The following is a 12,846-nucleotide window of genomic DNA, read 5'->3' as shown; positions in this document are numbered from 1 at the left end:
GTAGTGGTGCTAGCAGACCCATCTTGTGGTGAAATGTAGAACTATGTCTGACTGTTAAGCAAAACAAAGTTCACTTGACAGATGTTTTTTGCAACAATGCAGTGTTGCCAGTCCAATTCATTTCCGAACGACCCATATATATATCAACAGGTTTCTCAATTTTTAAAATTATGTGAAAGAACAATTCTTTTTTAAAAATCTGTTATTGAGGGTGAGGGTGTGTGAGGTGTCTGTGTAAACAATCTTCAGAAAATAATGATTTTGTCCTAAAATAACTAATAAGAAAATTAAAGTTTAAAATGTAATATAATGAAAATAGTTTTTATATTACTAATTAACGAGAGAAAATTAGTTTTTTTACATCTGCGTAAAAAGCTGGTTTTCTACACGAAGTAAAGTACTAGCAAATTAAGAGTAATTTTAAAGAACGCAACGTGTAAATTACCTTTCCAACCCTGGTGAGGGGGACTCACGATTTTGTTAGCACAAGCCTCCACTTCAAGCGTACGTGAGGTAACAATGTATTACACAGCAGATGACAACGCAAAATACTAATTTAAACATATGACAAATATAAAAACAAAATGTTTTGGATTTATTGACGGCACCAAAGAGAAGACAGAGGAGAAATGCAGAGTGTGCAGTGATATTTTAAGGGAAACAGTCACGTTTATACCCTTACATTTACATACAATATACAAAAGTTCTGCTGTTCAATCCTGCCCAATGCCCATTTGGGCAGTCCTGTATTTTTTATATGAATGTTGTATTTTCGTTTACTTACGCAACACAATTACCAACTGCAAAGCTGTGATATTTTATATTTCTTCCGTTAGTTTTCTGATAATAGTTTTCACAGCTTTCCATAGCGTTTAGGCATGACTTCAGTTGACAAGAACAAAATAATCTCCTTTGAAAAAACACACAACAAAAATAAATCAAATGCATTTAAGCTAAGACTCCCAATCATGTGCAGCCGGACCCCCTATCATGTGCAGCTGGACCCTGTGGTCAGGTGGTTAGCACATCGTGCTGCGACGCCAAGGGTCCCAGGTTCGAATCCCGCTCAGGCTTGGTTGTTTCAGAATGTCCATTAGCCAAGAGGCACAAAACACGAAGTAAAATAAACTAAATCAATCAACCTATCATGTGCAGCACAGAGAGAACAAAATAGGGGTTGCTGTGTAACACGATTTCTCAAACCATTTGATGCATTTGAATCAACTTTGTGATGTATTCATTAGAAAGGATGAATCTTAATAGTAAAAGTTGTAACTTTTGCCCTGCTACTATGTTTTAGAAGATATTTGTTGTCAAATACCTCAATATTTGCATAAATAACCTGCTTTTTACATGCCGAGCATCTCGACGATCCTTGGACAATTGCGCATTCGATCTGTGCAGCCAAACGAGCAACCCCTGTATACATTTTACCTTCCAATAATGAAGAAGAAGAAGAAGAAAAATGTATTCTTCATGCCCCTTTTGGCCACCACAATAGGCATGTGAAAAAATGTGGCATGTACCAGTGGTGCATTCCTACAACCATGCAAACTTTCGTTGGGTAAAATAATAAGAATGTAAAAGAACAACAGCGTTGCCAGCTTTATGAAAACAATTTCTGGAATTTAGCATTGACTCTATGGACACTGGATGTACCACATTTGGAGGGAAGCACAACCAAAGACAACTCTTTGAGGACATGTAATGCCGGTCCCCAGTGGTGGCTCATGACTTTTCAAAGATGCATGCTGCAGGGGATGCTGTTCTTTCTTGCATTTACAGTGAACCCTCCCCACCCCAACACACACTCCTTGGAACCACTAGTAAATGCACAATGCCGCTTTTTTCGGAGGGCTCTGGATTTGTCAAAATGAATATCACTTAGCTACTTTCTAGTTAGAGGCAGGATACACTATAAAATATTTTGCAATTGCAATTTTTAACCCATTTTAAAAGTTGTTGAAAAACAAAAGTGGTAATCAGAGGTTACTTGAGGGGGGGGGGGTTCATTTCCACTTTGTTTTTCCTCAAGGTTTTTCATTTGCAAGTTTTGATTTTCTCCCAATTTTCAGACTGTAGTTCCATCAATCCTCCTTCCCTCCCCCTTGCATATGCCAGGAACAAGAAAAAACAACCCATACTTCACAGTAACAACAGGTGACAATGACTGACTGCTTCACACACACAACACGGATAACCCAATGAACTGTCCGATAAAAAATTGGGCCTGAAGCCAGTTGGAACAGTGCATGTGTGTATCCTCCTAACCACTAAAAGTGCTGCACAAGCATTAGGGAATAGATTTCTAGCCTTAACAAACGGTAATTTAAATCAAATATTAAATTGAAATATTCCAACATATACATAACAGAAACGACTTTCGGAAGCCATAAATGCATGGATTATACTTTCATAGTTGCAGTCTGTACTACTTACCACCAAAATAGATTGAAGACTAAGTGGTATTGTGAATTCATGTACACTAATAACCCACGGAACATGTGGAAAACATTTTGAGAAAGACTACAGGTTTGACGCAAACTTTCTTCTTATCCAGAGATGACCCTTTATCTGCTATGGGTGTTTGCAGCATGCTACCAAACGATTTCCCTGAGCCAAGACCCTACATCTCCGGTAAGAACCAATGGGCATGATGAGGTGTAATTCATGTTCAGGGTGGCAAAAACATATGTCAGATAGTAGTAAAGAGAAAAATAAGAAATTTGCAGATATGATAAGTAAAGGGAAAGGTGATGACCAACAAGATAACAAACTCTATATAGCCAATAGTACAGTATTTTTTGTAGCTTAACAGTGTGCAGAAAATGTGTAACGTGGTGGGAAATGTTTGAGCCTCTTGATGCGATAAGTTTTCATTTTCTTCAGTCTTTGATTTAACTTCTTAAATCTATAAAAGTTGTCCTTTTCTTTCCTTTCATTGTATCAAATTAAGTAATGCGATGTAGCACAGCATCTACCAATGCCCATCCCCCAATTTGAAAAAAATAATAAAATTACATTTTCGAAAGTTTTAATTTTCAGGAAATGTAAAAAATTGGGCATTTTCCCCCTGGATCGTTAATTGTTGCACATTCTGAATGTTCTTTTGTTGTTATTACATGTAAAGGTGAAATGCATCAGCATAAGTGGTGGTTGAAGATATCTATCCCATAATACTCAGGAATAGTAAGAATGGATGTATTCTTTTGCAATTTCGAGTTTGTCATATCTTCGTATGCATACAAATGAACAAAAAAGACAGAACTTAAATATGTGTGGTTTTGAAAAATGTGCCACATTAATTGTTTCCACATGGAGGTGGTAAACATCAGAGGTGAAGATATAGTACCAGCAATGCAAGCAGCAATGCAAGCACTGCGTGCATTATTCGAATATCATTTAATGCACTTAAATGTTTTAGCCTTATTTAGTTTCCATCGCAACTCAATTTCGCAAAAAAATTACGGCCGCAAACTCCCTCAGCTGCTCTGTAGCAAGCACCAGGCTCAATGCTTGCGGCCCCTGTTTGGGAGAATAACGCATCCGAAGGAGTCACATGGTGAAGCATGAAATTCTGGTGGAAACCGTCCACAATGCTTCTACAAAAAGCTCTGCTTCCTGAGCTTGTGTGATTCCCGAAAAATAGCCGAGCTCAACCGAAAGCAGCAGGATACATCTGTGGATACATTGCCAGCAAAAACTAGTAACGAATATTTGTCTTCATGAACACGTAAACAAGATCGCAAATATAATAATAATTCTTAGTCATAAAATAACTAAAAGAAGTTATTATCACTGTTCTAAATTCCATATATATCATATTATATGAGGGTGAACCAAATATGAACGAGCCTTGATTGGCTAAGCGTCGGAATGGGTAGCAGGGTGTGATTGGGCATGTGCAGCCGGTAGGTGGGGCTGCCGTGAGTCAGGAACCAGAACAGCTGGCGTGTCGTATGCTTCGTTTAGTAGCTCTTACGATGAGTGAGCAGTGTGTGCCAGTGTCTGTTGCGCAATGCATAATCATCAAGTTCCTCACCCAGGAAAACGTCAAACCGGCCGAAATTTACTAGAGACTGCAGGCCCAGTTTGGGAATGGTACCCTCTCGTGGGAAAGAGTGAAGGTGTGGTGTAAGGAATTCCAGCAAGGCCGTGAACGTGTTGCAAATGAAGTGCACCCCCATCATCCTCGCACCAGTGTGACGAATGACAACATGGCTCGTGTTGAACAGGATCGCCGAGTCACTGTGAAGCAAATTGCGGCAGAACTTGGTGTGAGCTATGCAAGTGTCCAATCAATCATCACAAAGCACTTGGGCTTCCACAAAATCACAGCTCGGTGGGTTCCCAAGCTGCTGAATGTTGCTCAGAAAGATGACCGAGTTCACATTGTTCGCCAGCTTCACACTCCTTTTGTCGTGGAAGGGGAAGCGTTTTTGCATCACATCGTTACCTGTGACGAGACATGGGTACATCATTACACCCCAGCATCAAGCGTGCCAGCATGGAGCGGAGGAGGAAAGGCGAAGGAAACCCCGTGAAGGCCAAAGTTCGGTTGTCTGCAGGGAAGGTGTTGGGACTGGAGGGGGATCCTACTGGTGGATTTCTTACACGAACGTCGGACCATCAACGCACCCTACTACTGCGGCCTCCTGGATCAAGTTAAGGTGCAGTATCGACGCAAACGATGAGGCTGTCCCATCCGCCAGGTCTTGTTCCTCCACGACAACACCAGACCCCATACAGCAGGTGTTACATGGCAGAAACTGGTGGAAATGCACTGGGAACCGCTTCTGCATCCACCGTACAGCCCAGACCTTTCACCATGTGATTTTCACCTGTTCGGACCCCTCAAAGAAGCACTTGGGGGCGAGCAATTTGAGACCAACGGTCAGGTGGAAACCTTTGTGCGCAACTGGTTGGCTACCCGCCAAGCTTCATTCTACGAGAACGGCATCAAGAACCTACCACAATGTTGGGAAAAATGTATCACTAAGGGCGGAGACTATGTAGAAAAATAGGATGTGGCAATGTCTCCGTTTCCTTCAATAAATTTTGTTTTTCCGCACAAGGCTCGTTTATATTTGATTCACCCTCGTATTACAAATTATTATAGATTTCGCGAAATGTAAAATGCGTAAAAAATTGACATTGGGAGTTGGGGCGAGCGTTTGTTTTTCCAGGAAGTGGAATGTGCACCCCCGTGAAGAGTTTCCTCAGGGAGGGGAAGATTCGATGGACCTTGGTCTACACCCTGTGTTCAGGTCGGTCCAGCTCAAATTACATCAGAAGTTTTGACCGCTACCAGTGTTTGCAACAGCCAAATTATTTACACAGTAATTCAAGTGAGCTGTTTCTCAAATTTTACAACTACATTCAATAAATTGACGGATTTTGAATAGAACTTGGGGTGAAAATAAAGCTATCTGAAAAAGAACTAAGCTATCTGAAAAAGAACCATCTACTGATATTTGTACACAGCACAGAAGTAAATCGTATACATTCTGCACATTGTGAACAGAACATGTTTTAAGTTTTATTGTTGTTATCGAGTTAATGTTTTAAGTTCAATCAATTTTGTGTTTTAAGTTCTACTTATGCACAACAAGGCTAATCGGTACTGGACCTACAATTTAAAGTGGGTACTAATAATTAAATAAGAAATTCTGTACACCTTTAGTTGTGTCCAGGAAGTTCGCATATGCAAGACGTTTACTAAAATATGAATAACGTTACCTGGAATTTTGAAAGTAAATCTGACGTTATGGATCATATGGTTTATTTTTAGTACAGTCACTTTATTATGATATTTTGTCAAATCCAGCGAATGGGCCAAGGAAGCTATAAACCTCAAACCCCCCCCCCCCCTTTCGGCATGTCATTGTACTACTTGTTTTGTTGCACTGAAACATCGCTTGCCTCCTTCGTAAGACTACGCTTCGCTACTGGTAAACATAGAATACTGGCAGTGGTAAATATAACTACCACCCATCCTGAGAAGTTGATTATCAGCTTACTCCACAAAGAAACTTCTAGAAAGAATTAATGGCTTGAAAAGAAATTATTGCAGGGTAAAAATTCAAATTTCTGCGACTGATGAAATGCTAATGGAGATCATGTGCAGCAAGCACGTCATGGATTTGGGAAGAAGAGATTTTACGGAGGAAGTGAAGAAAAATGACTTTTTAGAGGCAAATAATCATGGTTGTCAACATTAGCAATCCAGAATTTTGTCCAAACACCAGCAACGAAGAACAACATTTTGTCAACAGGCCTGGAATGGAATTGTGGAGTGGGATCCAAACCCAGCACACCTTGATCACAAAATGATGTTACCACCTTGCCATTGGGGTTGTCTTTGCCACTCAATTACATCATGTGTTGCTCAGTGCAACAAAATTTCCCATTGAAAATTAAATTACAGAACAAAAGTACTATTTTTGGTCTTATTGTAATTGTGCAGGAATGTTCATCCCCCCCCCCTTTTTAAATTGATGTTCTGAAAAAAGAATCACTTTGAGAGGTGAGGTATAGGGACTTAATTTCTAGATGTTTCTGTATCTGCTAATCAAAAATATCTGAATGTGCAAGGCTTCATAATGCAGAAAGCTCAGTGTAAATACCTCTTAGAGTTTGTTTGTTTTGATACTTAACATCAGTTCTCAAAATGGGAATTTCTAACTGGGCGGAGGGATGCTTGTATGGATCAACATGGACACTGTCCATTGAAGGATGCTTAGCTTAATATATTTATTACTCCAAGTGTCTTACCTATCTGTTGTAACTTGTCTGAGACATGTTAAAGGTAATCCCATTGCTGCATGACCTTATCTTACCTTATTCTTTGCAATCTTTCACTGCTAACATATGGTTTTGTGTCAGATTTTTTTAGTGTGCATGATTCAGGTGATTGGGTGTGTGGAGTCTCAGTTCTCACTGTGTGGATGTAGTTTAATATCGAAGTTTTCTCTTGCTTTGGCGAGAAACTGGGCGCTGGTGAAGAGAATCCTGTATTCTGAATATGTTCTTGTCTCATTCCCTTTCGTGGATTATGCATTATACCTAAAAATACTAAATATGCTCAAATACTTCTATGAGAATTTATTTAATCAAATGTTTTTGAAAGTCTTTGCATCGCAGACTACCACCGTATGTGTAGATTTCCGATTTGGATACTCATGTTTGGTGTCTTGTATCAAGTTATTGGTGTATTATCATCTACAGTGGCTAATTGTAATTTGTAGATCTGGGCAAGATCACCATTGATCACTAACCACCCTTGCATGGAAGCACCATAAATTGTAATGTAGTTTTACATATACCCACATGGTTCTCGACATTTCAAACTATTATGTGAAAAGTGAAACATAATGCATAATTCACCTGGCGAGACAAGTTACCCATTATTAGAGGCACATATTTTTGGTAAATAAAAAAGCAAAATTTCGGTATAAAAACTGAGTCAATTTCGGGTTCAAAAGCGGTAAATAAAATAAAATATCGGTGTTATAGCGGTGAAAAATTGGATCAAAAGTGGTATATAAAAAGACATTTTGGTTTTAAAATTGTGAATATAATCCTAAATTTGATTTAAAAACTACACTTATTCCACAGACTTTACATTTCACTTCTAATAGCACATTTATGTAGTTATCAGAGTATTAAGTTTATTTCTGCGTAAAGGAATCAATTTTTGTTTCTCCAATATTAACAGCAGCATTAATCAATTTTCCGGGAATTGCATAACTCTCAGGATAATTCAGACCTCAGAAGGTGCCGCGTCGGTGAATAAACCCTAAATTTCGTGTTTAAGAGTTAATTTCGCTTTTTGCAGTTCATTTCGCATTATTTCGTGTCAAAACATGGTCACAAAATGCATCTCACACCTTTCAAAAACATGACAAATTAACACTACAATGTGTTTTTTCAAATTTCGTTTTTTCGTCAAAAACGAAATATGCATGCCCCTACCCATTATTTGTTAGGAAAATTTATGCATGGTGATGGTGACTAGTAGAAGTATTCATGCAGATGTTGTTCATGTCGTTTTGTATATCTTCTGCAATTATATTGCATTCTTTAACTTGTGTCATTTGGCTTTTGTGGAAGGTACTTGCTTCTCAGTCTGTGCGACAATCACCTTTTGTTGATCCTCACAAAAGCACTTTGCTGTCACCGATTTCATATATGCGACTTTCTGATTATTAACTTTCGTAAATTACAGCTGGTCATGTAATTAACTGAAAACCAAATCATACTTCCTTTAACATTTGTTTGTTCATGACATACCACAACCGAAAGTGGCAAAGGTCAGGTATGCAGTGCAGTATGTGCACTTTCTTATATGTTCGCATAACAACTCCAGTTAACATTAACAAAATAAAAAATGCATCTACAAGTGTGCATCATTGAAGCAATGATGTACCCAAAGGGAGATTGGTAGGGGTCAGCAGGAAAACATTGCAAAATGAGGATGGACCACTAAAAAAAAAGTACATGCAAGCCCCCCTTTTTGAAAATCCTGGGCACGCCACGGATTAGAAGCAGGAAACTCAGGCATCCTACTCATCCAAGAATGACACTTGGGAGTGCTGCTTTGGATTCATACAGTCAGCAGCCAACATGTAGAGACTAGATTGTCCATCACTAGTTTCATTCTCAAATCTATGCATCTTTAAGGAATGGTATTGAACCGATCATAGAGAAGAGATTGTCCTCTACTTATTACCATTTTGGTTCCAATTCACATTGAATACAACAGAATGAATGAACAAAATGGTGGACAAATTTCAGCGTTTTCGTTTCTTTCTGGCCCAACAGATGGAACCCTGATAGTAAAATAGGGGTGACTACAAGCAGCAACCTCAGCCATAAGCTTTGTATGGTTACCCTAAGTCAATTGAATCGGAATACAGGTGGCAGAGATTGGCAAAAAGAGTCATCATATTCAGCCACAGCCACAAAGTGACCAAAGTAGGAATTACTTAAAATGGAAAATGATTGTCCATCCCAACCAATTTCAGAAATAATACTGGGAAGTGAACTGCATGCAATGGACATCTGGAGCAGACTACGCAAGATACCTCTAACAGCGGTGGCATGAAAACTTAACTTCAATCTGGAAGACTGGAAACCTGCAATATGGTCTGATTGAATCTAGTTTTTGTTTGTACTTCAATCTTGTGAGACAACAATTCCGCCAATGAAACTGTGTTGTAGGTGTTATTTAAGCTGAAAATGATGGGGTTGTTCTGAGAGTGTCTTCTGTACCCTCTTATACAGATGACTTGAGACTTTGAACCAGCATGGATACTCTGGCATTCTGAACGTCCACGTAGTTGCCCCATTTGCCACGATCTCCATAATCCATGGATGCTCCTTTGTGAGAACAATTTCTGCATGCACAAAGCTCTCGCTGTGCATCAACAAGCATTCTGCAACACACTCATATTTCGATTGGCCTGATAATTCCCCACATTTGCTTCCCATTGAGAATCTATGGAACTACTTGTAACAGAAGATAAAAGTGCACATACATACATCCTTGAACTCTGATGGAACTGAAATCCATTGTAACCTACATTTGCATTGTTTTTATAAAAATATTGTGTACAAGTGAAAAAGAAAGCTGGCCTCAATGGTCTAGATTAGTTCCGTTGCACGAGATCTGAATGTGGAGTAAGGCGTATGGCATGGATATTTTCTTTCATGCTACATCCCATTTTGCAAACAGCCTAATGGTTATTGCAATTGTTATGCCTGGAAAACCTAAAAGACAAAAATACCAATAACATTATGCAAGTAGATCCAGAGTTGGGCACACCGGAGCTGTGCCTGTTGAAGAGGGTTGCCAATCTATGGGTCTGCCTGACTTGTAGAATCACCAGCATAGTCCTACTTTCTCTATTTTATCATATCCCACATCATGGGGAAAAAATATATGGAATGTAACCACTTGAAAGTACTCTCTTTTAATATTTGTAGATGCATTTTCATTTGTTATAGTATATAACGCCTAGGTCAAGTTTGGTTATGTCAGTGGTAGATGAACAACCTTCTCTCATGAGTCGGGTGATGTTTTGTGTTCACTATCAGCCACTAAGATATAGTGTCATATCCAAGGGGGGAGGGGATCACATAATTTTAGATGCCAAAGGGAAGAGGGTGGGGGCAATTGTCATATACTCTTTCAATTGATTTATTGTTAGTTCTAGACAATGTGAAGAGGCATGTAGTTACCTAATTTCGGTGCAAAAAAAAAAAAAGGGAGGGGGAGATAGTTACTTACAGTTTTTTTTTGTAAATAACTATGTACTTTTTATATTAGACATCTGAGGAAGGTGAGAGTTGAAAATTCCCTCCACCCTAACGTGCCTATGGTTTCTAACGTATTTTTATGGATTTCAAAATGTGTAATTTATGTTAAAGTTATTGCCAGTGTAAAGTTGACATTTTGTTCAATAGAGCATTAATGCAGTGACCAATGCTCCACTCTGTGCAAATTTGCAACTTGTAAACACCACCAGTGGTAGGAACACATGCATTGCTACCATTCCAAATAGTGCATTATAAAATAATTGATGTGTTGGTCATTACCATAACCTATTCAGCAGTGTGTTATGTACAATTAAGAAAAAAATATATAAAGGAGCCATAGACATACATGTGATCAACACAATGTAATTGCCTAAACTGTAGATAATGAGTCTCACTGGAGTAGACATCTAAATTTCACTACTACTTATTCATAATGGATGCAGTAAATGTGGTTTAAGGCTCGGCTGGACTTTTGGCATGTGAATGGGTGAATTTTTTCAAATTTTCTTCTCCATTCGAAAAACTTCTTGGATATTTCAAAATATGAAACATTACATCAGCTTAGAATTCCTTCTAGAGCATTGACGTGAATTTTCATGTAGTTTTCTTTCATTGTTGTCTAGATATTATCAATAGTTTAATAGACTTATGTAATCACAAAACTATTGATAATATCTAAACAACAGTGAAAGAAAACTACACGAAATTTCACATCAATGCTCTAGAAGGAATTCTAAGCTGATGTAATGTTTCATATTTTTAAATATCCAGGAAGTTTTTCGAATGGAGAGGAAAATTTGAAAAAATTTGCCCATTTGCATGCCAAAGGTCCAGCCGAGCCTTAAGTATGACCCACGTGAAGCTTTGTGTGTCTGCTCCAGATGCCGTACCCTTAGTGAATGAAAGCAATGAGCCAACATTAATCGGGAAAAAATATCAAATTGTGCCATGCGGAAACACGAAGCTTCATGTAGGTAACAACTACTTACTTTAAACTATTGTAATTCCCATGTATAAATAGTAGATAGTGTACTGTGCAATGAATTGCTTATTTCAATATATTGTAAATACATTTATCCTCTTCTTTTTAGACATGGAGGATGGAGACCAAACCCCTGTGAAAGATGAACCTCCAGTAGCTGAAGTGAAGACTGAACCTGTATCTGATATTGAAAGTGAAGAAGTTCCTGTTAGTGAAGAACTAACATTAGTAAAGGAAATTAAAATAGAGCCTGCTGAAAATGAAGAAAAATCTGATGTAAAACAAGAGAACACAAATGATGAAGCAGCAACAGATTTGACAACAGAAGATAAAGCTGATGAAAATCCACAACCTGAAGATCAAGATGCAGGTTCGGTACCAGTTGTTGATGTGATTGACAATACACAGAGGGTTGTTACTAGTTCCATAGATGGAAATGTTGAGTTTGATAATGAAGCTCCCATTGCAGCTCCTTTAATGAAGATTAGATTCAACATTTCAAAGCCTATACCTCAGCCTGCAACGACTAAACGAACTGAATCCTACAGCGAAGGGGAAGCGGACACGTCAGCCACGGAACAAGAGACTGACACTGAAGTAGGAGAGAATGTAGGAAATCCTTCAGAGCAAATGGACGAGGATGCTCCACCGCCACCACCACCAGGCGAGGAAACTCTTCATTTAAAACCTCGCTTAATAGGAAGAAAATTACAAGAAATGCCTCCGGTCATGAAAGGAACAGAGCTGTCGGGGCTTTGCTCAATCATGTAACAGTATTATACGAGTGAACCAGTCTCTGGGTTTCAAATGCCCCAGGATATTCTGTGATAGTTACGTATAAGGAATGGTGTGGAGTGAAAATTTGTACCGGACTCTTTGATTGTGCATATTTATAGTGTACATAAACTAGGGGAAACAAATTTTGTGTGTTTGAAGGTGCATTACATGAAATTTAATGCATTTTAGTTCAGTTGTGAATGTAGATTTTTTTAAAAAAAAGTGCTATATTGTGTTGTAAATTTTATCATGCACCCTGCTTATATGTACAGTATGTTATATATATCTTTTATATATATATATATAAAAAAGGGACATATTTTTGTTACAAATATATGATAGAAATCAATCAGTTGGTGTATTTTTTTCTTTCCTTATCACATAATTGCTTATCCCTACTATATTCAGTTGTACATTATATTATTTTCCTTTCGAGTTCAGGTAGAATGAAATTCACTCTCGTGCCAGTACACATTCATAAGAGTGTGGCACAAGACTTTAGAGAAGCAGTGAAATTCAATTATTATAGGTAGTGATATTTGTTTGATGTATGACATTTCAGTTTCAATAAAGTGATTAAAATTATATAACACTAGTTTTATTCATAAAAACTTTTTCTTCTAACTTAAGCTGTAGAACTATCAAGGTAGTTGATTAATTTCATTGATATAAAACCTATTTTGGCAAATATAATGGAAAAGATATATATTTGTATGTACTAAACTTAATATTACTCAATTATTTTTGATGATCTATGCCTGTGGTTA

At 38.1% G+C, this 12,846-nt stretch overlaps 1 protein-coding gene across 4 annotated transcripts in view; it reads left to right on the top strand.

Annotated features, from left to right (window-relative positions):
* Positions 1–12,557, top strand: part of LOC145977855 (uncharacterized) — a 154,619-nt gene extending 142,062 nt beyond the window's left edge. For 2 of the 4 annotated variants that reach the window (XM_083110193.1, XM_083110201.1), the window contains exon 19: positions 11,412–12,557. In XM_083110193.1, coding sequence (XP_082966319.1) covers positions 11,412–12,073 — 662 coding nt within the window. In that variant the 3' untranslated portion in view covers positions 12,074–12,557. The remainder of the gene's footprint in view (positions 1–11,411) is intronic. The other 2 variants (XM_083110185.1, XM_083110180.1) reach the window with 1 other exon arrangement.
* The last annotated feature ends 289 nt before the right edge of the window (positions 12,558–12,846 follow it).

This window comes from Lepisma saccharinum, chromosome 1, assembly GCF_977018435.1.
Source record: "Lepisma saccharinum chromosome 1, izLepSacc3.1, whole genome shotgun sequence".
NCBI lineage: Eukaryota > Metazoa > Arthropoda > Insecta > Zygentoma > Lepismatidae > Lepisma > Lepisma saccharinum.
This window is presented reverse-complemented; position numbering and strand designations above follow the sequence as displayed.